Source organism: Rhinatrema bivittatum, chromosome 3 (genome assembly GCF_901001135.1).
Source record: "Rhinatrema bivittatum chromosome 3, aRhiBiv1.1, whole genome shotgun sequence".
NCBI lineage: Eukaryota > Metazoa > Chordata > Amphibia > Gymnophiona > Rhinatrematidae > Rhinatrema > Rhinatrema bivittatum.
Window position 1 is genome coordinate 589678535 of NC_042617.1, and position 25629 is coordinate 589704163.

At 47.2% G+C, this 25629-nt stretch overlaps 1 protein-coding gene across 1 annotated transcript in view; it reads left to right on the forward strand.

Moving 5' to 3' along the window:
• The window catches only part of TIAM2 (T cell lymphoma invasion and metastasis 2), a 486712-nt gene that overhangs the window by 273006 nt on the left and 188077 nt on the right, over nucleotides 1-25629 (forward strand). The window contains exons 14-15 of the mRNA XM_029596699.1: nucleotides 899-991; nucleotides 5473-5718. Coding sequence (XP_029452559.1) covers nucleotides 899-991; nucleotides 5473-5718 — 339 coding nt within the window. The remainder of the gene's footprint in view (nucleotides 1-898; nucleotides 992-5472; nucleotides 5719-25629) is intronic.

The window sequence follows — 25629 nt, forward strand, 5'->3', positions numbered from 1 at the left end:
TTGGTCTTCATAACTCAGCGGTCTGCCAAGTTATTTTTGTTTTTTACTTTTAAAAAGTACAGAAAAGCAGTTTTTTCTGCTTTTCTGTACTTCTTTTCCATGCTCTCAGCTATTAACGCCTGCTCCAGGCAGGAGTTAATATCTGAGCGATGAATGTGCGTCTGAGACGCACATTTATCGTTTTGCATTCAGATTAAATGCGTAATAGCTTCATTCACGTGCATTTGCATGTGATGAGTGCTATCTCATTCACTCCGCGTCGGACGCGTGTTAAATAGGCGCTAATTCCCCTATTGCATTGGGGGTGGATTAGCGCCTATTCAACCCGCGGGTTAAACAGTGCACTCGGCTGAGCGCGCTGTGTTGCATCGGCCCCAAAGGTTTCATGTGGAAGTGCCCCGTCGGCTGAGCTAGCTTTGGATCCGCCCCGTTGCACATATGCACTGGTATGCAGTGGTGGCTCGCATGTAGGTGTAGTGCTATACTTGAACGCCCAAAAATAAATGGAGAGACGAGACATGCAAAGAGATATGAAAGACAAATAGTGGGAGGACACGTGGAAGAGTAAAGGTGAAGAGGATGGTGGTGGTAAGGGAAAAGGAGAGGAGTTTGCTCTACCTACTGCCACGCTGCATCTCTTGGGGAAATCGGACGGACGTCCCTGCGCTGGGACAGCCGGTCACCTTGGCCACTCTGGCTGACACCAGGCTACATTCCAGCTAATTCTAGCTCGCTCTTACAGGCGTGCTTGGGAGACAGCTTGTTCCCTTTGTAATGGGGCAAGCGTCTCTCCAGAAGGGCACAGTGGCTTTGCACTGCTCACCTTTTGCTGTACTGGGACTCTTGGGGGTTTGCCCAGGCTCCTTGTAATTGCAGTTTTTATTATCTTTCTGCCCAGGGTTTGCCGTCTTTGCACAAGTGAACGACCAGCAGCTGCTCAGCCATATCTTTGTCAGTGATGTCCTCGCCAATGGACTGGCTCACAGGGAAGGTTTGTACCCATACTGACTGCCATTCATTTGCTTTTGATTGCAGGCACACAAATAAGGCGGGAAAAACCCAACAACACTGTTTAGGTAAAAATCAAGCAGTAAGGGAGCAAAGTATTAAAGGTCCACAATGAAGATCAATCAGCGGTTCCCTGACACGGACCAAGTTTCGAAAAACTGCATCGGGAGGCACCAAATCTATAAAGTAAAACATAGATAAATAAATCAGCAAGTGGAGAGAAGTATGAGAGTTCAGCGACTAGATATAAAATACATTTCTCACCGGATGTTAGAGACAGACATGCATGGTATTGCAGTGCAAAATTACAAATAAGGATATAAATAAATGCATCATAATAATGGTGGAATGAAGTAAAATAGACAAACTGCTTACCAAAAGTTCAAAATTCATAAATAAAGGGAACAGCATAAGAGCAGAGGCATTCTGCAAATAGGTACAATGCCGTCAGAGAGAGCGTGCCAAACGCGGGTCATGTGACGGGAGATATCAATCATGGAAGACGTCAGAGTAACATCAAAAAGGAACAGCATAAGAGCAGAGGCATTCTGTGAATAGGTACAATGCCGTCAGAGAGAGCGTGCCAAACGCGGGTCATGTGACGGGAGATATCAATCATGAGGTCATGGAAGACGTCAGAGTAACATCAAAAAGAGGACTGGAAAAGTAACATCAGAGAAACTTATCAGCATTAAGCCCATGAGGGAACATAGTGTTAAGGGTAAAGATCCATTTGAGTTCTTGCTGCAGGAGTGCCCAAGAGTGATCACCTCCCCTAGTTGAGGGAGAAACTTTGTCTAGAAGGAAAAAACGTTGGACTTGAAGTCTATGTCCTGCCTCTAGCCAGTGTTGACGAAGAGGAGCATTTTCATCAGTGTGACATAGGCACGAGAGGTGCTCATAAATACGAGTACAAATCATTTGTGCAGTTTTGCCTATGTAGAGAAAAGAGCAAGGGCAATGAACAACATAGATAACTTGCATGGTAGAGGAAAATCTGAGTTGATGAGGTTTGTGTGGGAAGAGAGAGAGTTAGAGAAAAGGGGCAGGCCTTACACTTGCCACAAGGAGAATGGCCACAGTATGAGGCAGAGGCAGAGACGGGTTCACGATATTCAGAAGATACCAGCATATCACAGAGGTTGGGTCCACGACAGACGGCAAAGCGAAGATCCTTCTGAAAAATAGGGATAGGATGCAAAAGTGGCCAATAGTGACGTATAATGTTACAAATATGACGACAAGCAAGAGAGAAAGGTAAGAGCGTCAGAGTCATCAGAGGAAGGTTCCAAAAAAAGCAAGCCACAATTAATGTTCAGAGCGCGTCTAAAGGCACACTTGACAATTCGATGTGGGTAGCCATGAGATAGGAAGTTGTTAAACATTCAGGGATAGATTTAAAAAAGCCTTCCCGCATAAATCGGGTTATGCACGCCGGGCCTATTTTAGAAGGGCCCGGCAACGCGCATAAAGCCCCGTGACGCGTCTAAGTCCCGGGGCTTTGGGAAAGGGGAGGGGGCAGGGCCAGAGGCCGCTGTGACGGAGGATCGTGTGCCGGCTGGATGCTGGCGCACGCAACCTGCACCTGCCCCTAGGCAGGCGTAGCAGGTAAAATAATTTTTTTGAGGGGGCCTAGAATAGGGATAGGGGGTGGGTTGGGAAGGGGAAGGGAGGTTAGGATAGGGGGTTGGGAACAGGTGAAGGTCGTGGGCGTTGGTGCTTCCAGGGTGCACGACTGTGCACCCCCCCCCCTTGCGTGCGCTGACCCCCGATTTTATAACATGCACGCACCCGCGCGCATGTTATAAAATCGGGCGTCAGTGTGCGCGCCAGGTAGCGAGCGCACATGGAAGCCCGCGCAAATGTTTTAAAAACGGACCCCTAAGCTTGCCTGAGCAAGAAATTCATCGTGGCTGGAGAACCCTGCGGAAACAAAACAATTGACCTATCGGGATATTGTTCGGTAAAGAGCGTGGATGACGGCTCCTGTCTGTGAAGTCTGGAAACCATCATCTGCAAGAGAAATCAGGAAGTCTCGTGATGATCACTGTGGGCAGTGAATCTTAGCTTGGGGTTACAAGAACTTATCCCAAAAAATTGCACATTGAGGCCTCTCCAGATGAGACAAACATTGCCAGTGCAGTGACACCGAGCAGGAAGGAGATGGAGAAAGGAAGGAGCTTTCAGATTTGGACTCAGGTCATCTTCTCTAAAACAAGAACTTTACTGTAACAAATAAAAGTTATTTTCCCTTAAAAGGCAAGAAAAGCGGTTTCTGAGCTTTCCCACTAGAAAGTGACATTTGTGTGTTTGTTTTATTGACGTGAAAGTGGCGCGGCGTGGTTAAGATTGTTTCCCCTGAAGGCTCCCGCCCTCCCCATCTCCCATCTAATGATCACATGCCCAGCGAGCCGCTTGCCGTGGTCTTGCATTCAGGAGAGGGCTCTTGGTGCGCCGCAGCTTAGGGGAACGGCACAGCCAGAAGCTGCAGGCACCTTTGAATTGTGTCCCGGGTTGAAATCAATTCAAGAGTTCTTCAAATATATTGGTGGGTGTGGGAGAGAGAGAGAGAGAGATAAAACAAAATCTAGGCACGGCAGTTGTTTTAGCTTTGTGTAATTAAAAAAAAGATACAAAGCAACCATATTGCACTATCCAATCAGAGTTAAATTCTAGGATAAGGTCTAATGTTCAAAAGAAAATTTTGTACTAACTGCTGTTATCCACCAAGGGCACTTGGATGGTGCGGGTTATAAATTACGTAAATTATTCAAATAAATAAAATACCGTGTAGCTCTCATCCTTATGATTTAGATTCCTCTTCCTCACAAACACTGGATTCCATTGGTCTGTATTAAAGTACAGCTCCTGCGGTATGCACTGTACCTGAACGAAGCACCCCTTGAGCTGAAATCTAAAACGAAATGGAGAAACAGAAAGAAAAGTCATGGAAATTAAAGTGGAGTGGTTTTAGGTATTGAAAAACAAACCTGACAGGCAGGCTTGTGAGTAGCAACGCAATCTGAGTATGAAGCTGCCCGGCACGAAGGCCTCACCGAACGAATAATTCCCTTCAGTGCCTTCACACCTGAAGTCAAGAAGTCTTAGACGGCCTAGCTTGCATTTTCCCAGAGTGCTTTGTGGCACAAACCTCTCTCCCTAAACTGCCACATTCTTGGGATATGAATTTGCGTAAAACAAATTAATACTCAGTCTTGCTCTGTTAGTTTTTGACATTATTATGTGGACAGTAGGTTCTTAAAGCTGGTCCTAAAGGCCTCTCCAGCAAGAGTGTTTGCACCACCCCTCCCACCCGTTTATCAAAGGAATTTTGTGAATTTTACAGAGATCTCCATTTTCAAACTGCAATAATATATTCTTTCCTCTGGTGCACCTGGGCAAACATATCATATTTCTTTTCAGCACAAGGGTTTTCTGTTTGTGCTGAACTCAAATAGATAATGTGTGTTACATTCACCCATAGCCCTTTTCTACCCAAAGCAAATGCGTCAAACAATAGTTCTAGTCAGTGCAAGGTAAGGTAACGCTGCAGGGTAAGGACTGTCGTCCAGTCCTGAAACCCGCGTCAAACAATAGTTCTAGTCAGTGCAAGGTAAAGACGGTTGTCCAGTCCTGAAACCCGCGTCAAACAATAGTTCTACTCAACATGAATGCTCCAGTGCAAGGTAACGTAATGCTGCAGGGTAAGGACTGTCGTCCAGTCCTGAAACCCTTCTTCTCTCTAGTTCCGGAATGTGTGGTGGTCCATACTCAGCCATGGGTCGTCCAGGTATGTTAACCAGATAATCAATGCCGAACTGCTGAATATACCCTTAGAAATCTGAAGTTATTTACATAAGGACAGACCTTAGGAGTGACTAAAGTTATCCAAATAACGTAGCCCTGCCCTGGAACACTTCTGATTTACCTCAGTAAATTTTATCTGTCTAAAAACCTAGCCGGATAAGTCAGGTGTGGTGAGTGTGGCGGGATTTGTAAATCCCATGGTTTGTCTAATAAGTCCCAAACTCAGCCAGATGAACCTTTTCAATATGGACCTTCTAGCTTTTTATTATGGTGCTTTCTGAAGAAAGAGACAGTCAATCCGAAAACTTCTGAGAATGCCGATGACCCACCCTCTAGTGTCTGAATAGTAAGGTGTAGGAAACCCACTGGTGTATACAAAACTAACCACATACTTTCTGAAAATGAATCCCTTCCCAGCTTGTAGATGTATGCATGACCTTAAGGAGGCAAAGGGATTCTTAAGACCAGATGTCTTCAAACATCTCATGCATATTCATTGCAGCTCGGTTGTAATCAGACCTGTCTGAAGCCCGTGACGAGCGACCAGAGTTCAGGGACTGCTGTTGCCTGCAGAGCTAAGGCTTTTATGTTTACCGTCCTCCTAAGCGTTAGGGGTTCCCAGCTCGTAATTGATCTTTTTTTTAATTTATGCTGTAGGTTTGAAGGTGGGAAATGAGATCCTGGCTATAAATCAGGAACCTGTTTCGGAGCTTGATCTCAGGAGGATGGAGCTATTATTTTCAGAGAAAAGTGTGCTGCTCACCTTGAGGACAACTGATTTGGATGCCAGGCAGCCCGCACGCTCCTCATGGTCTGATGGTGACATTACCACTGTGCCCCCTTCCAACCAGTCTCAGATGCTGGAAGAATTCTTGGACAACTTCAAAAGGAACACAGCAAGGGGTAAGGTTTCCTCTTCCTGCTTGCTGGCTCTGTTTAAAGGACACTGATTCCAGTACAGTTTAAGACGTCCTCATTCTGTGAAAACTGGATTCTTGAGTTTGGTACGTGCCAGCTCGTTCCTTACTTCCTGATAATAGCTGTTTGCTTGTCTAAGCGCAATCACTTTCTGACTCTCTGCATTTGACAGAATCAGCTGCTGAGATGCAGTTAGACATAGTGGGGGTCGATATTCAGTGTAGCTTAGCCGGCTAAGTGGTGGCATTTTCATACTCTGTTGCGTTCAATGGCCACTACTTATTTATCACAGTTATCTGACTAAGTGGTGGGTGGGGTGGAGCTACTTAGCCAGATAAGTTAGACCTGCTATTGAAGAGGTCTAAAGTTATCTGGACAAACGTATCCTACCAGCTCCTACGAACTGTCTGGCTAACTTGTTCAGCTGACTAACTTGTTCAGTATCTGCCTCAAAAAGAAGAGAGGAATGCTTTAAAGTCACGCGGCCAGCTCGCTTCTTAAAAAGAGTGTTTTACCTTTCTCTAAATCTTGCTGCATCTTCACATGATCTTATTCCAGTCATTTTGCATTAATATATTTTATTGCTTTATAGGTTTACACATTCTTTTTTGGAATACAAGGGGTAGAGAGGAGAAGATTGGGCCACCAGGACAATCCATGTTGGGCCAGTGGGAGCCAGGCTTGTCTCTAGGGTAGCTGACCAGGGCAGAGCCTTATTGAGGAGGAGGGAATCAGAAATTCAGTGCCATAGGCTGCGGGGTCTGCCCTCAGCCTCATAACTGGAAGGGCTGGGCCCCTGATCCAAGCAGTCCCCACATTCCCTGCGCCCTGCAGAATGGTCCCCCTCTGTCCCCACCTCCCCAAACCCATATCTTCCTTACCGCATATCCTCACCCCTGGTCTTTTTGCCTTTATTCGGGCAGCCTTTCACGCTAGCAGCCTCTGCCTGATGGTTCTGTAGAGATCTGTGGGGGGAGAGAGGGAGGGGAAACGGAACGAGATGTTGCTTGGGATCTGTAAAAGAAGATAGGTGGGAACATGCGGAGAATAAAAGCTAAGTAATTTCTGGTAGCATTGTGTGAAGTAGGTGGGCCAGTCTCCCCACAGATTATCCAAGGCTGTTTTACACTTATTCCAGTAGCTGGTAATGGAACAGGCGCATGGGGGAGCAGTACTAGACTTGGTTCCTACAAATGCGTAGAGTCTTTCTGATATCATAGTGGGGGGATCATTTGAGATCCAGTGACCACAAGATGGTATGGTTCAGTATTAAAGCACAAGTGGTGATGGTTCATTCTAAGGTGAGCGTCCTAGACTTCAGGAAAACGAACTTTGTTAAAATGAGGGAGTACCTCAGGGAGTCATTTACTGGATGAGATAAGCTGGGGGGAAGTGGGAGAGCAGTGGGCAAAACTGATATTGTAAGGGCAACAAACCGTTTTATTGGGAAAGGTACGTAAAGGTAAGAGGAAAAAGAGGCTATTGTGGTTTTCTAAAGAAGTGGATGAAAGGGTAAGGAAGAAAGGTTTAACATTCATAACCTACAAGAGATCACAGAAACTGGAAAAAATGCATCAGCATCTGGAAAAGCTATCGAGAATGACGGCACTAATAGAAAAAAAATAGCTAATACTGTAAAACAGGGGGACTGTATATATATATATATATATATATGTGACAGGAGGAAGTGCAAAAATGGAATTGTAAGACTTAAAGGTGAAGCAGAGGGAGGAAATTGTAGATGTTGATGAGAAGAAAGTAGAAATGCTTAGAAAATGTCTGTCCAGTGTTCACTGAAGAAGGATATGGAGTATGACCACAAAAACGTGCCACAAATAGGAATGTAAGTGAGTTAGACCTCATACAATTTTCAGAAGACTGTTTGTGAGGAACTAGCACAACTAAAAAAAAGATAAAGGATACTGAGGGAGCTCAGAGATGTGCTGGCGGGTCCGCTGCATGACCTGTTCAATAGATCACTAGAAACGGGAGTGGTGCCGAGTGATTGGAGAACAGCGGTGGTGGTCCCGCTTCACAAGAGTGGGAACAGAGAAGAGGCTGGTAACTACAGACCGGTTAGCCTCACCTCGGTGGTGGGAAAAGTGATGGAGTCACTGCTGAAAGAAAGAATAGTGAACTATCTACAGTCTGAAGAATTGCTGGAACAGAGGCAGCATGGATTCACCAGGGGAAGATCCTGTCAGACAAATCTGATTGACTTTTTCAACTGGGTGACTAGGGAATTGGATCAAGGAGCAGCGCTCGATGTCATCTACTTGGATTTCAGCAAGGCTTTTGATACGGTCCCGCACAGAAGGCTGGTGAATAAAATGAGAAGCTTAGGAGTGAGTGCCGAGGTGGTGGCCTGGATTGCAAACTGGTTGACGGACAGACGACAATGTGTGATGATAAATGGAACTTACTCTGAAGAGAGAGCGGTGTTAAGCGGAGTGCCGCAAGGATCGGTGTTGGAACCGGTCCTGTTCAAAATCTATGTGAGCGACATAGCGGATGAGTTAGAAGGTAAGGTTTGTCTGTTTGCGGACGACACTAAGATCTGCAACAGAGTGGACATGCTGGAAGGAATGGAGAGAATGAGAAGGGATTTAAGGAAGCTGGAAGAGTGGTCGAAGATATGGCAGCTGAGATTCAATGCCAAGAAGTGCAGAGTCATGCATATGGGGTGTGGAAATCCGAAAGAACTGTATTCGATGGGGGGTGAAGGGCTGATGTGCACGGAGCAAGAGAGAGACCTAGGGGTGATAGTGTCTAATAATCTGAAGTCGGCGAAACAATGTGACAAGGCGATAGCTAAAGCCAGAAGAATGCTGGGCTGCATAGAGAGAGGAATATCGAGTAAGAAAAGGGAAGTGATTATCCCCTTGTACAGGTCCTTGGTGAGACCTCACCTGGAGTACTGTGCTCAGTTCTGGAGACCGTATCTCTGAATGGACAGAGACAGGATGGAGGCGGTCCAGAGAAGGGTGACAAAAAGGTGGAGGGTCTTCATCGAATGACTTATGAGGAGAGATTGAAGAATCTAAATATGTACACCCTGGAGGAAAGGAGGAGCAGGGGAGATATGATACAGACTTTCAGATACTTGAAAGGTTTTAATGATCCAAAGTTAACGACAAACCTTTTCCATCGGAAAAAGTCAGCAGAACCAGGGGTCACGATTTAAAACTCCAGGGAGGAAGATTCAGAGCCAATGTCAGGAAGTATTTCTTCATGGAGAGGGTGGTGGATACCTGGAACGCCCTTCCGGAGGAAGTGGTGAAGACCAGAACTGTGGAAGACTTCAGAGGGGTGTGGGATAAACACTGTGGATCCATAAAGTCTAGAGGACGTGAATGAAGAGTGGGTGGCTCGCAGGAATGACGGCTACTACCTGGAGATAATACCCTTATTCAATAAACATACACATGGTTAATGCGACTCCAACGTTGCTCTAAGCTTCAATGTATTGCGTCCGTCGCTGCTCGACGCCCTCACTCCGCCTTCTTTATCTCTATGGCGACTCCCTCCGGGTCTGATGGATGGCTGGCTACCACAGCGTCTCCATGCCGTCTCCCTCTGGCGTCCCCGGACCGGCTCGATGCTGTAACTCTGCCATCTTGTCCTGATGCCTAGAGCGCATGTGCGCGCGCGTCCCAACTCTTGTACCAGCAAGGGCGTGAATCTCAGGGGTGTCCCCCTCAGCTCACGTCATCTGCTTCCAATATTTAAAGGTCTTTGAAAATGCTAACAAACTGAGTTAGCAAGGAAACACAAAGGGATTCGTTCCAAGCTACTCTGCCTCCTCGGACTTACCAGAGGTACCCGCTCCTCGGGGGCCTCACTCTTTTTCTTTACTTTCAGATTACAGATAGGAACCGGTACTCGCTCCTCAAGGGCCCATGTTCCTGAACACTATGAAGATTCTCTACTGCCTGGAAGCTATCACTGCTACAAACAAATGTGAGTTACCATCGCTCTCTCAGAGCTTTCCCTGGAACCAGGTACTCGCTCCTCGAGGGCCTAATCCTTTCCAGCTCCTGAGCTTACTTGAGACCATACGTGAGTTTTGTTATCTAGTTCTATTCATGAACTCTGCCTACTCTGCCTACTCACTTTTTACAGTTTCTCAACAGCTCAGCCATCCTGGGATCATTGTTCCAGTACCTGAGGGACTACAGCCCTGCCGGGCATATCAGCTCACTACTGCCACCTCTGGTGGTTTCTAATAACCTGTTTAATAAAAGAACTAATGTGTGTCAGTCTCCATACTCCAGCCTAGCCGGTGGTCCCTCTCGGGGTATCCTCCCGAGAGCGTGGTCATCTGCCATCAGCCCAGGGATCCACTCACAACTATATAAGATTAATTACAGATTGCTACTTTTTAGCAAGACGATATCTGAGACTCTACATGATTGCTGACTCCTCCCTCTCCAAGAGCCCGCTACACAGAGCTTTCTCTACAGATTGCTCCTCCCATCAAGCATCTTCTCCATAACAGATTGCTAACTGGAGCAGCAGATATACAACAGATTTCTAACTCCCTAGCAAATCGCTAACAGATATTTAACATAACGGCAAGAGGTAATGTGGAAAAAAGGATTTCCATTCACAAAAAAGCGGGGAGTAGCTTGCTTGTTACGGCGGTTACTACCCCAAACCAAATAAGCCTGATACTTCACTTTCAAAACATATCCAGCATAGCTCTTTGCTTCAACGGCAAGGGAGAAAGACTGATACTTCACGCATATCCAGCATAGCTCTCTGCTTCAATGGCAGGGGAGAAAGACTGATACTTCACGCATATCCAGCATAGCTCTCTGCTTCAATGGCAGGGGAGAAAGTCTGATACTTCACTTTCAATGCATATCTAGCATAGCTCTCTGTTTCAACAGCAGGGGAGAAAGACTGATACTTCACGCATATCCAGCATAGCTCTCTGCTTCAATGGCAGGGGAGAAAGACTGATACTTCACGCATATCCAGCATAGCTCTCTGCTTCAATGGCAGGGGAGAAAGTCTGATACTTCACTTTCAATGCATATCCAGCATAGCTCTCTGCTTCAATGGCAGGGGTGTAGCTTGTTTATTGCGGTGGTTACTACCCTTAACCAATTAAGCTAAATATTCACTTAGATGCAGTTCCAACACTGCTCTCTACATTAATGGTGGGGGTGGAAGGGAAATAGAACCAAAAGGTTACTAAGGGCCAAGAGAAATAGATAAGTATGAGAAAAAAAAGAAAGAGCGCGAAAGCTTGCTGGGAAGATTCAATGGGCCGTTTGGTCTTCTTCTGCTGTCATTTCTATGTTTCTATGGGACCAGACAGGAAATATCAGAGGGTATTAGAGAAGTTCTGGCAGCCCTGCTGTCTGACCTTTTCAATGCTTCTTTAGAGTCAGGAGTGGTTCCAAAGGACTGGAGATGGGCATAAGTTGTTGCTCTTTACAAAAGTGGAAGTAAGGAGAAGTCTGAGAACTGCAGGCCAGCTAGTCTGACCTCATTGGTGAGTAAATTAATGGAATCACTACTAAAACAGAGGAAAGTACAGTTTCTGGAATCCATCAACATCATCATTGTTTATTTATTGTACATTTTTCTCCGAGGACAGGCAGGATGATAGTCCTCACACATAGGTTACATCATCAGATGGAACCCTGATTCGGTACACTGAGTATACCCTATACCACTCGTCCACGCAGGATCTCTCTCAAGTCTTTCTTTTTCCTTGGAGCTATAAGCCTCATGGTGTGAGTGAGCTCAATTTGGCTGTTTTTTTTACTTTGTGGAAATCTGTTTTTTCTCATAATAACATAAAAAATTGCCATGCTGGGTCAGACCAAGGGTCCATCAAGCCCAGCATCCTGTTTCCAACAGAGGCCAAACCAGGCCATAAGAACCTGGCAATTACCCAAACACTAAGAAGATCCCATGCTACTGATGCAATTAATAGCAGTGGCTATTCCCTAAGTAAACTTGATTAATAGCAGGTAATGGACTTCTCCTCCAAGAACTTATCCAAACCTTTTTTGAACCCAGCTACACTAACTGCACTAACCACATCCTCTGGCAACAAATTCCAGAGCTTAATTGTGCGTTGAGTGAAAAAGAATTTTCTCCGATTAGTCTTATGTTTTTCCTCGTTCCTTCACTGGGTCCCTCTCGTTGCCCTCCCATAGTGTCTTCTAGTTAGGGTTTTCGGCAATTCAAGTAAGTTTCCTTTTGCGGTCAATTCCTTGTGGCGGCGGTGCATCGATGCCTGAGGACCATGTCCATCAGTGAACCGCATGAGATGTGGGTCCTGCTTGGGGTCATCGCATGACGTCTGGAGTTACCACTTATGCACCCAGATGACCCTGAAGTGACGTCTGCTTCGATTCAACAAGATGGAACAGCTCTTTGGGTTGAAGAAGTCCGAGCCATTGACATTGAAGACCAAGGAACCGCACTGATGAACACAGAGCCATCAATATCGGCGAGACCAATGGTTCCGTTGATGCCGTCAGCGGACAGGGTCACTGGAAACTGACCATCTTCGATCTCCTCCAGGCCTAGGACATTGGGTTCCTCGTCATCGGCCTCAGCATCGGGGAAAGAGCGGGCCAAGCATCGAGGGAAGCCAAAGAAGCATCAACATCAGTCCCTGTTGATACACAGGTATGAACCGAATTTTGCCACAATGACTCCCATGGCAAGAAGTGCCAATCCTCCATCAATGCCAGGGGTCTGTGATTGTCTCCACTGGTCCTGATACCAGTCACCAATCCACCTTGCAGTTGGTGTTGGCATTGGCAACGTTCGTGGAGAAGCTGGAGCACCAAGTACAGTTAGCAGTGGACTGGGCGTTGCAGGGCTTCAGTCCTGTGGCACTCGGTGCTGCTCATCCGTGTACTGTTTCTGGAGAAGCTCTACAGCTGGCGTCAGTTCCCGGGACAGAATCAGTGCCTGGCAGGGCATCGAGGCTTCCCCTACTGATACGGTGGTCATTGCCGGTTCTTCCAAGGAGGAAGCTGCACCAAAACCATCGGAGATACCAAGGCCTGCCGTTACCCCCCCCTGTCCAGTGCTGCCGGTGCCTACATCTCTGGATGAAGGCTGAGCACCTAGGGAAGCATCCCCTGTGACTTACAGTGAGGATGAGGAATCCTATGACCCCTGGGGGGATGACGCTTCGGAGTCCTCAGAAGGCTCCGAGGATCTCTCTTCAGATCCTTCTCCAGAGGAACGAAGAAAGTCTCCACCTGAGGACTTAACCTTTGTGAGGGTGATAGTGGAAGCCAGGCACAAAATGCTTAAGATCCTCCAGTTCATGGAGCCTCCTATGGAGATCATAGTGGTCCCAGTCCAAGAGATCCTTAAGGAGTTGCTGCTGAGTATATGGGAACACTGCCTCACAGTGCCTTCCATTAATAAGAAGGCAGATGGGGGTCTATCTTGTCCAGAATGCTGCCGGAACCTATAAGTGTTAGCTGCCCCACCAGTTGGTGGTGGTCGAATCTACCTGCAAGAGGGCCAAACACTCTTGGACTCATTCCTCAGCACCCCTGGGGAAAGACCATAGAACAATGGACGTTCTTGGGAGGAAGATGTTTCAAGGTGCATGTTTATTGCCCACATTGCTGCCTACCAGCTCTACATGAGCCAGTTCTCGTGGGACATCTGGAAGTAGGTGTGCAGGAGGTGGCCAGAAATCTGCCTCAACAGCAGCAGGATACCCTCATGTCGCTAGTGCATAAGGGCCTGGAGTATGGAAAACAAAAGGTCTGTGCGACTTATGATGTTTTCAAGGCAGCATTGAGTCTCTGCAGTGGTAATCAGCGCCCGCAGAATTGCATGGTTGCAGGCCTCTGAGTCCCGACCAGAGGTACAGGAACGACTTACTGACGTGCTGTGTACTGGAGAGAATCGCTTTTCAGATAGGGCGAGGGATGCTGTGGCCCAACTTTGGGACCACCATGAAATCCTCCAGCAACTCTCTGCCAGTACTCCGGATCTGTCCTCTTCTAGGAGGCTGGCAAAATCAAGGCCAAATAATTCTTTCCTACAAAAGAAAATACGATCTTCTGCCCCCTTGCTCCTGTCAACCACATCAGGGCTCCCTCGGCCGTCCTAGGCAGCAGAGAGCTCCCAAGCCCCAGCCAGCTTCTCAATCAACTCCGGTGATGGGGTTTTGACTGGGTTGTAGGGAGTGTACGCCATTTGCTCATACCCAGGATGAAGGACCCTCCGGTTGGGTGAAGGCTGCAGTTCTTTGCGAACCAGTGGCCCAGTATAACCTCTGACCAGTGGGTTCTGTCTATCATCCGTCAGGGGTACCAATTGAACCTAATTGGTGTCCCGCCAAATCGCCCTCCATGCCCGTTTTAGGAGTCGGTAGCACATTAGGAGGTACTATTTGTGGAGCTCTCCTCCCTCTTAATGGCCAGAGCGGTCAAGCCTGTACCACCATAGCAAAGAGGGTGGGGATTCTACTCCAGGTGTTTACTGATTACAAAGAAGAGGACTCCGTCCCATCGTAGATCTAAGGGCCTTGAACAAGTTTCTAAGAAAAGATAAATTCAAGATGGTTTCCCTGGGCACTTTGAGTCCCCTTTTGCAAAAAGTGGACTGGCTTTGCTCTCTCAACCTAAAGGACACATACACTCATATCAAGATCATTCCCGGTCATAGGAAGTATCTCTGATTTGTCATGGGAAAACAGCACTGCCAGTACCAGGTGTTGCCCTTCGGGCTCGTGTCAGCCCCACGGGTCTTCACAAGATGCCTGGCCATAGTGGCGGCACACTTCTGCAGGCTGGAAATGCATGTTTTCCCATATCTGGATGATTGGCTGGTCAAGAGCACATCAGGCAGGGGCCACCAGGTCCATGCATTTGACAATCCTGGTGTTGGAGTCACTAGGATTCGTTCTCAACTACCCAAATTCCCATCTCAACCCATCACTTCAATTGGACTTCATAGGAACCCTGCTAGACACGGCTCAGGCCAAGGCCTTCCTGCCTTGCTAGAGAGCCATCACCTTGATGACCATAGCAGCAGAGATCCAACAGAGCCAGCAGAGGTCAGTCTGGCACATGTTGAGGATGTTGGGCCATATGGCAGCAACCATTCATGATACTTCTTTGGCACATTTACACATGCACAGAGCCCAGTGGACCCTGAGGTTGCAGTGGCGCTAGGCCAATCACAGCCTCCAGGATTGCATCCGAGTCACCCAGACTCCCCGGGACTCATGGTGGTGAGTATTTTCAAATCTGGAACGGGGATCTCATTTCAAAGTCCCCCTACCCAAATTGTCCTAACCATGGATGTATCCACCCTGGGGTTGGGATCTCATATAGATGGGCTCAGCACTCAGAGTCTATGGTCTGCCCAGGAATGCTTTTGTCAAACCAGCTTCCTGGAGTTTCAGGCAAATCAGGTATGCTTTATGGGCTTTCAGAGATCGGCTGTCCAACAGAGATATCCTGATCTACACTGGCAACCAAAAACTGTGTACTGTGTCAACAAGCAGGGAGGCACGGAATCATATCTCTTGTGTCAGGAAGGAGTCCAGATCTGGTCATGGGCCCTGTCCCACGGAATGGTGCTTAATGCCATGTAACTGGCCGGGACTGAGAAAGTGGTAGCAGACAGAATAAGTCGAGCCTTCAAACTCCACGAACGGCCCCTTGTTCAGGGGGTAGCGAATCTGATATTCCACCTCTGTGGGAGTCTGGATGTAGATCTGTTTGCGTCCCCCTGCAACAGGAAGATGCCTTGTTTCTGCCCCCTGTATGGGCCAGACGGCAGACCAGCTTCGGATGCCCTCACCCATCATTGGGGCAAGGATTTTCTGAATGTGTATCCTCCAATTCCATTAGTGGCGAAGAATCTCTTGAAGCTTGCAAGGACATGGGAACTATGATCCTCATAGCCCCTCATTGGCTGAGACAGGTCTGATTTCCACTCCTGTGGGAGTTGTCCATCCAGAGACCGATCAGTCTGGGGACTTCCCCAGATCTCATCACACAAATCAAGGCAGGCTGTGGTATCCCAACCTCCAGGTTTTGTCGCTTACAGCTTGGATGTTGAGAAGTTAATCTTGCAGCCACTTGATCTTTCAGAGGATGTGTCTCGGGCCCTGGTAGCTTTTAGAAGGTCTTCCACTAGAAAGTCCTATGGACTGAAGTGGAGGAATTTTTTCATGTGGTGCGAGAAGAAGGCCCTAGATCCATTCTCCTGCCCCCCACAAAAACCGCGTGACTATCTCCTACACCTATCGGAGGCTGGCTTACAGATCAACTCTGTTAGAATTCATGTCAGTGCAATTGATGCATACCACCAAGGTGTAAATGGCATGCCCATCTCTGTACAGCTTATAGTTGTGCGCTTCATGCGGGGCCTACTTCAGTTGAGGCCTCGCCTAAGGCCTCCTGCTGTGTCTTGGGACCTCAGTGTGGTGTTAGTTCAGCTGATGAAAGCTCTTTTGAGCCGCTGCACACCTGTAACCTGAAGTACCTGACCTGGAAGGTCATATTTTTGGTGGTGGTCACTTCAGCGTACAGGATCAGCGAGCTCCAGACCTTAGTGACTTATCCACCTTATACTGAGTTTTATCATGACAGGGTGGTCTTGCGTATGCACCCTAAGTTCCTGCCCAAGGAGGTGATGGATTTCCATCTTAACCAGTCAATCGTCAGGCCAATATTCTTTCCCAGGCCTCATTCGCATCAAGGCGAACAAGTACTGCACAGATTGGACTGCAAGTGAGCCTTAGCCTTTTATCTGGAACATACAGAAGCCATAGACAGCTCTTTTGACAAGAATGAGTTGGGCTTTCCCATTACCAAACAGACACTATCCAGTTGGCTAGCAGATTGCATCTCCTTCTGTTATGCCCAGGCGCAAATGCATCGTGAGGGTCATGTCAAGGTTCATTCTGTCAGAGCCATGGCAGGATCGGTGGCACACATGCGAGCACTTCCCATGGAGGAAGTCTGCAATGCTGCGACATGGTGTTCTCTCCACACATTCACATTTCATTACTGTCTCGACAGGGATGGACAATGCAACAGGCTCAGCCAGTCTGTCCTTCAGAATCTATTTGAGATATAGAACCCAACTCTGTTCCCGCCTAGGGCCCGTTGTTTGGGTTCGGACTGTCTCCCTCTCTGTTACCAACACCACCGGTGGTGTTGGGTGTCTATTGGTCCCCTTTTGTGTTGGGGAGCAGCCTGTAACTAGGGATTCACCCATGTATGAGGACTACCATCCTATTTGTCCTTAGAGAAAGCAGAATTGCTTGCTTGTAATAGGTATTCTCCAAGGACAGCAGGATGTTAGTCCTCCCGCAACCTGCCCACCACCCTGCAGAGTTATGTTTCTCCTATTTTTTATTTTTTTCATCTTAATTCTATGTTACAAGAATGGAGAGGGACCCCACGTGGACACATAGTGCAAGGCATGCTGGGCATGCTCAGTGTGCCTAGTCAAAGTTCTAGACACATTGACATAAATTCTATGCATTGGGGCTCCATCTGATGATGTCACCCATGCGTGAGGGCTAACATCCTGCTGTCCTCGGAGAACACCTGTTACAGGTAAGCAACTTTGCTTTCAAAGTGAGTCATAAAGTTTGGGTTATCATATCTAGTACCAACATAGTAGATGACACAGGCTAGTACTACAAGAGCAATGATAGGATGGGAGTTATAGGTGGGTTCATTAATTATCCAACAATTTCAGTTAATTTGAATGGCAGGGGTTAAAATACCGAATAGTTACATCTATGTAGTATATCATTGCAAATAAGTATCACAGGGTTTCCGTTGGTATGCCAGGGGTTGGAAACCGGCCCCTAAAGGTTAAAGAAAAAGTTATTTTACACAGGTAGGTGGCAGCACAAGGGTTTAGGGGTTGCTGCCCAGAGGTTTAGTACAGTTCAAGTTGCCGGCTCTTTTATAGAGATTGTGGATTGCACAGGGGGGTTAAGTGGCAATTAGTAGGTGAGTGTTATAGATCAACACACAAAGCTTCAGAGAGCAAGGTTTTCACCAGTGTTCTAAGAGGAAGGATCCAAGGCAGCATGGTTTACCTGAGGTAGGTCTTGTCAGACAACTCTAATCAGTTTCTTTGACTGGGGGACCAAACTTATTTATTTATTTGTCGGTTTTTATATCCCGTTGTTTGGAGCAAGCCTTCACAACGGTTACAGTGATAACAACAGTTTACATCAAACAGGGTATAAACTGGTTACATTTTAACAGGAAAATCTTAAACAGACTTTAGGTCAGGAATTTTGTACATGATAAAAGCATATTTACATGGGCGTGCTTTGAAATGCTGGAAATACGGGCGGTATGTGGGAGGGTGGGAAAGGGAGGGAAGGGAGAGGACGGTAAACTAAGGGTGTTGTTAAATTGTTAGGTCACGGGTACGTGCTAGATGTAGTGCACTTGGATTTCTGCAAGGCCTTTAACACAGTTCAGTACAGGCAACTTACAAATGAACTGAGTGCCCTGGATGCAGCCCTAAAGCGATTGACCGACATGGAAATGGTTGAGTGGATAGCAACAAAGGGTAATGGTAAATGGAGTTCAATCCGAGGAAAGGTGGGGCATTGCCACTGGTGTGCTGCAGGGATCTGCCTTAAGTCCGGGTTCTGTTTATCATTTTTGTAAGTGACATTGCAGAATAACTATTGGGTAGGGTTTGCCTTTTAACAGATGATGCCAAAAACTGCAACATTCTGGAAGGTGTGAAAAACATGAGGAAGGATCTGTTGAAGCTAGAGGAAAGATCTAGAGTCTGGCAGCTAAGATTTAATGGTAAAATGTTCAGGTTTATACATTTAGTTTGCAAAAACTCAAGGGAGCAGTACAGTATGGGATGAAGTTTGTTCTGTGGTCAGAACAGGATAGGATCTGAAGATGATCATATTTGATGATTTTTAAGTGGCCAAACAGGTTGATAAGATGACGGGAAAAGCCAGAATGATACATGGGTGCATAGGGAGAGGAATAGCAAGCAGGAAAAAAGAGGTGATATTGCCTCTAAATGAGTCACTGGTTCCTTTAGCCTGATTCCCTGATTTGACCTCATCTTGGATTGGACTCTACCTGACTACTGCCTGGTTCTGTCCCCTTGCTTGGAACTGACCTCACTTGTCTGCTGCCTGCCCCGACCTCTGGCCCATCCTATAGTCTCTGCTGTCTGCCTCAACCCACACTTTACTGGACTTCATTATTGGATTGCCCTAGTGACCTACCTAGGTCCTGCCAACCCCTAGAACCCAAGGGCTTATCCTGCCCAGAATGGAGCTGGTATAGGCAAAATTCCATCCCACCACAGGTCACTTCCGCCAACTGATGGGGGTGGACGTAGTGGGTTTGCTTACTTGCTGGCACCAATCTCCCTTCAGTAACAAGGGTGCACAGTTCATAAGAACATAAGAAATTGCCATGCTGGGTCAGACCAAGGGTCCATCAAGCCCAGCATCCTGTTTCCAACAGAGGTCAAACCAAGCCACAAGAACCTGGCAATTACCCAAACACTAAGAAGAAGTTCTGACAGGCATCACAATGTGCTCAACCATCTGGATGCTGGAGACACTTGGGTTTGTTGTCAACTTCCCCAAGTCCCATATCAGCCCATCACCTCAATTGGATTTCATTGGAGCCCTGCTAGACACGGCTCAGGCCAAGGCCTTCCTGCCTCGGTAAAGGGGCATCAATATGATGGCCATCTCGGCAGGAATTCAGCAGAGCCAGCAAGCATCAGCCTGGCACATGTTGGGCCACATGGCTGCGACAGGACATGTCTCTCCCTTGGCATATAGACAGGCGAAAAGCCCAAAGGGCCTTGAGGTCACAGTGGTGGTAAGCTACTCAGGACCTCCAGCAACGCATCTGAGTCAATCCATTTTTCCAGGACTCTTTGTCCTGGTGGCGGGAAATTTCAAATGTGGAAAGGGGGGATGTTCTTTTGAACTCTTCCCACCCAAATTGTCCTGACCACGGATACATCCACCCTGGATTGGGGAGCTTATGTAGATAGAGTCAGCACCCAGGGCCTATGCTCCGCCCAAGAACATCTTTGTCAAATCAATTTCCCGGAGCTTCAGCCAATCAGGTACGCACTATGGTCTTTCAGAGATCGGCTCCCCAACAAAGTTGTTCTGATATAGATTGACAGCCAAGTGGCAGTGTGGTATATCAACAAGCAGGGAGGTATGGAATCGTACCACCTGTATCAGGAAGTGGTCCAGATCTGGTGGTGGGCCCTCTCTCACTGGATGGTGCTCGAGGCCATATACCTGGCCGGAGAGGAGAATGTAATTGCAGACAGATTGACTCGTGCTTTAGACACCACGATTGGTCTCTACCAAGGGGGTCGCCAATCTGATCTTCCGCATCTCTGGAAGCCTGGATATGGATCTCTTCACCGCACCTTGAAATAGGAAGGTTCCACAGTTCTGCTCCCTGTACAGGGCATGCAGCAAACCAGCCTCAGACAACTTCGCCAATTATTGGGGCGAGGGTCTCCTGTATGTATATCCTTCATCTCCACTGTAGTGATGACTCTCTTGAAGCTTCATGAGGAGAAAGGTACTATGATCCTTATAGCCCCTCATTGGCTGAGAGAAGTCGGGTTTCCACTTCTCAGGGATATGTCCAACTGGAAACCAATCAGGATGGAGACTTCCTGGATCTCATCACCCAGGATCAAGGTAGGTTACACCATCCCAACCTCCAGGCCCCGTCACTCACAACCTGGATGTTGAGAGGTTTATACTACAACCATTCAGTCTCTCGGAAGATGCGTCTCAGGTCCTAGTGGCTTCCAGAAAGCTTTCCACTAGAAAGTCCTGCGAACTGAAGTGGAGGAGGTTTTCCATCCGGTGTGAGCAGAAGGCCCTAGATCCTTTCTCCTGTGCCACACAAAAACTGCTTGACAACCTTCTACTCCTATTAGAAACTGTCTTGAAAACCAACTTCGTTAGAGTTCATCTAAGTGCAATTGGCGCATACCACCATGGTGTAGATGATACGCCCATCTCTGTACAGCCTATAGTTGTACATTTCGTGCAGGCCTGCTTCAATTGAAGCCTCCCCTAAGGTCTCCTGCTGTGTCTAGGAACCTCAGCGTGGTATTAGCTCAGCTGATGAAAGCTCCTTTTGAGCTGCTGCGCTCCTGTGAAGTACCTGACTTGGAAGGTCATATTTTTGGTGGTGGTCACTTCAGGAAGCAGGGTCAGTGAGCTCCAGGCCTTAGTGATTTATCCACCTTACACTACGTTTTTTCATGACAAATCATTTCTTCTTTACTTAAAAATCGGAAATACTAAAAGAGGTGTTTGCAGACTAGATAGATTCCACTAAACGTTTGCGCAGTTTAGTTATATCCTGAGGACTAAAAATTATTACATAAAATGTAAGCCTCTTGGCCTTCTGTCTTGATCTGTGGCCTTCCTGACTTTCTGCCTTATTTTGTGTCCTTTTTGGCCTTCTGTCTTGCTTGTGGCCTTTCTGGCCTCTTTGCTGTGCCTTGTAGCTTTGAACCTTCTTGTTCTGCTCAGCTTTCTCTTGGTTTTTGGGCTGGCTAGTATTTCCTTGCTCTTCCTTGGCCTTCGGGCCTTCTGTATTCTCTTGCCTGGTCCTGCCCTTGTCTCCTGTTCCAGACCTTGTCTCCTGTTCCAGACCTTGTCTCCACTTGCAGCCTGTACCTTCAGTCCATCTCTGTCTTTTGGCCAGGCTTTGCCTCCTGTTCTAGCCCTGTCGCCAGCCCCTGCCTGTCTTCTGTTCCAGCCTGTGCCTCCGGTTATAGTCCCTGCTTCCAGTTCCAGCTTGTCTCCTGTTCAGGTCTCATTGCTTGTGCCTGCCTTGTCTCTAGTGCCTGCTCTGCTTCCAGACCCAGCTTGTCTCCAGTTGTAGCCTGTCCTGCTGGCCACTGGAACCAAGGGCTCAACTTGTAGTGATGGTGTCTGGTCAGGCGGAAGATCCTGTCAAGCCTTGCCCTAGAGTCTGTCCCTACTCCTGTGGGGGAAATCCCTGCCCAGCTGGTTCCCTAGTCCATGACAGAACTTAGTCTGTGGTTTGGGCACAGGAGAAGGAGAAGGAGAGGCAGCTAGGGAACTGGAGTCTGAATGTTCAGAGCTCGATGCTTTAACCATCAGTCTGCAGGGTCAGTGCCAGCCTGGAGGTCTTTTAAAGATGAGAAGTTACTCAGGCTGCCTCGCACTCCGCGGCTGCAGTGCCCTTTATATACTCCTCTGTAAGGTGCTATGACAATACCATAGGGCAGCAAGGGTTGGGGATAGTCATATGGGCAGAGGACACTGCGGGCACAGTGCCACATGTAAGGAGAGGGATGAGAGGCCTCTGCTTGTAGTCATTCAAAGCTAAAATTAAAGGGAGAGGCTTAAAAACTGGAAAGGAAAAGCCATTAGGATGGATTTAATTAGAAAATAACCATGAAGCCATTTTTAAAAAGTTAAAAAAAGCCATGTTACAGGATTTGTAATAGAATAAGCTGTCAAGTGGGTCTTTATTCATTTTCTGTCGTCAGTAAACTGACAGTGGTGCCCTAGAATAAAACTCATGACACAGCTCAGGCTTGGTTTAGCTCTCTCCTGGCTGTCACTCAGCTTCCTTAGGCTGCAGAGGTAAACTGGCAGTAGCTGAATATTCAGCCCAAGAGATGCACGGGACCAGTTACCCAAAGCAGCGTCCCATGGGGATTCACTAGTATTCCCTCTTTTGATTAACAGGGACATTTTAAAAGGCGCACACGCAAGCAAGAATATGCTCAATGTTATATTGCGTGTGCAAGTACACGCGTACCATTTAAAGTGTCCCTACTGCATGTATGTGTTGAAGCGTGAGAGAGAGAGAGAGACTCTCTCTTAAAGGAACAAGCTATCTATATATCTCACTATCAGAGAGGCAGTTTCTATGCAGGGTGGGGGTTTTTTTTGGGGGGGGATAGTTTTACAAGGGTCTACAGATTCTTGCGCCCTAGGCAGAACAATGTAACACTGCCCCCCCCCCCCCCACCCTGAATTGAAAGTGCCCCTCTTACAGTGCGATATATTTAGAGAGTGTCAGATTGGCCCTTTAACAGAGTCTCTCCCTCTCTCTCTCTCTCTCTCTCTCTCTCTCTCTCTCTCTCTCTCTCGTGTTCAGGACCCCTCTGGCCCTAAATCTCCAGACTTGTGCCTCATCAGGACCCGTAGCAAAGTTACCTGCACAGCTTGCTGCACGTTGCCATGGTCAGCCTTGCAGAATTCGGGGGTCTTAACCCTGCCCCTTTTCTGCCTCTTTATTCTTGACGTGCACATAGATATGCACGCGTGTACTTCCCGGCTTCTTAAAATCCGTGTTGCTCGCGTGGCCCACGTACGCGTGCACGGGGCCTTCTTTTGCCCGAGCAACGCTTTTTAAAATTTACCTGTAAGGTGGTAACAGAAACCTGGTTGTGCAGAAGAAGAATGGCAAAGAAAAGAGAGAAAACCTTTGCACGGAGAGAAGATGAATGAGTGAACCGGGAGCGTCTGCCAGATTGCCTCAACAATTCATTTTAAAGCCAACTTTTGTTTGCCTAATTGCGTTGGCATGAAAAGAAGGTTGAAGTGCATCTCCTCTGCGTTTTATTTAATGGCTCTGCTGCACAACTGTTTTCTCTCGTGTTAGCAATGCCGTTCAGATCAGTGCCAGTACGAAATGATGAAACACAGATGATGATCATAAGGACCGTCCAGTCTGCCCAGTTGGCTTTGTTTGCAATAGTGTAGACCCCAGCTGGTTCCTGCCTTAGCCACTACCTCCCTCCTGCGCAGGTGGGATCCTGAGTGCTTATCCCATGTTCTCTTGAATTCCCTTCCAATGATTCCTCTGGCAGTGAATCACTGGTTATGACCTTCTGTAGGAGTCCCTTTCCTGTTGTTAGAGATGATTTTAAACCAAGAGCTCTTGTTAATACCGTGTTTGATATTATAGCAGTGGAAGGCATGGCTAGTTTATTTATTTTTTTAGTTTTAGATAAAGACAATCAGCACTTTTCACTTAAACCTCCCCTTTGCCCTAGTAATCTACCACCAATATCTCAGTCACAGAAGAAAACAGTATCACCCCGATTTTACATTAACAGCAAGATTCGTTCGAAAGCAATACACATGCAGAGGAAATTCAGTATTGACCTCTTGCATGAAATATTTTTAGAATAGATGTGGCTCTGCCTGTGCCATCAGCTCTTCACGAAGGATCGCCTCCTGCACTGCTCTGGCACTCTGTGCTTCCAGCAGGCTCCCGCTCTCTCCCGCTGCCCCACTCCCTGTAATGGGATGTCACAGATGGCGGCGCTGCACAGGGCCTGCCGAGCCACCTGCTCTGTGAGATGATTCCCCACAGAAACATGCATATGGGGAAGGCATTTGTTAAACTCATAAATGTTCCACAGGAGCTGTTCTGAGGAAGTGAAGAAAAAAAGTGAAGAGGAGAAATACAAATTAAGATGAAACAGATGGGCTTGCAGTTTCGTAACCCAGGCGAGATGAGTTACACTGATTATTAAATCAGGAAGCAAGTGAATGTTCTAGCTGTTAGTACTCTTCCATGTTTTAATTGCATTTCTTGCTCAAATAATATTTGCTGGTGAGGCTTCTGAAACCAAAGTTACGGTTTAATTTTATCTAATTGAAAATATCCTCCAAAAAATGAACATTAATTACGTTGCAGCTTGGACTTTACAGTATTATCCTTATTAAAACTAGCAAGGCTTTCCTGGATTTGCTGCTACAAGGACTTGTTCCAAGTTTTTTGGTGAGCAGGTAATGATACTACTGCCATCTGCTTATCCTGAGCTCTCTTATAGGGTCATTCATCAAGCCGCATTAGGGCCTTAATGCATGTTACATCGTGTATATTGTGCGATATGTGCAATATTTTATGCAAATGCATGCAAAGAAGATCATTACTCTCAATTAGATGCAAATATTGCAGTTGGGGAAAAAAAACAGCAGCCGAGTGGAGAGGTTGAGCCAGGGGTCAGTGCTGACTCCCATTTCAACTCAGGGCCATCAGTCGAGGTGGCCCAGACTCCCTCAAAATAGAAAAAAAAGTTTTAAGTACACACGTGGTGGCCGGCCCCCTCCTAGATGTCCAAGCCCCCCTCCCTGGCCCCTCCAATAGCTCAAAACTCCCCTTTCTCAGCCCCCCCCCCCAATGTAGTCCACTACTAAGTCCAGTACACCAGTTGAGGGGCCCCTTCCAACTCCTCTACCCACCCCAGCACACTAAAGGCAAAAGCCCATCCCATGCACCCTTTCCCCTACTCCCTCCACCACTGGCCTAGCTCCATCTATGCAGGGGCAAAAGGTCAGCGTTGTAATGTTTGGCCAATCTCGGGATGGCCCCACAAAAGGCCCATTCACCATCGCTGCCATCGCACGTCCTTGATACAGCTGGCACGCTGACATGCTGCTCCTTCCTAGGTGCGCCAGTAATTAAAGGCCCGTGGCATATTTTTCCCACTATCTGTCACAAAGAAACCAGCCTGAAGACTCCTGCCTCTGCAGTTTAGCTGCCGACCCTCCAGCATCTTTCTTATGGCTGATAGAATATTGCACAAGCTATCCGGGTCATTCATCAAAATGCGTTAGGGTCCTAACACATGTGATAAATATTGCAACGCTCGTTAGTATGCAAATTTTACATTTAGTATGCAGGTAGGAGGAGTTAATTGAAATGAGGGGGTCTGCTAGCACGGAATGCGATAGAGTAATGCACACTAATGCATTTTCCCCAGTAATCCGCGTTACTGGGGAAAATGTTTTGAGAGAGAGAGAGAGACCTCTATATAGAGTCAATGTGACATGCTATTCGTGTATCACTGTAAGAGAGGACACTTTGAACTCGAGAT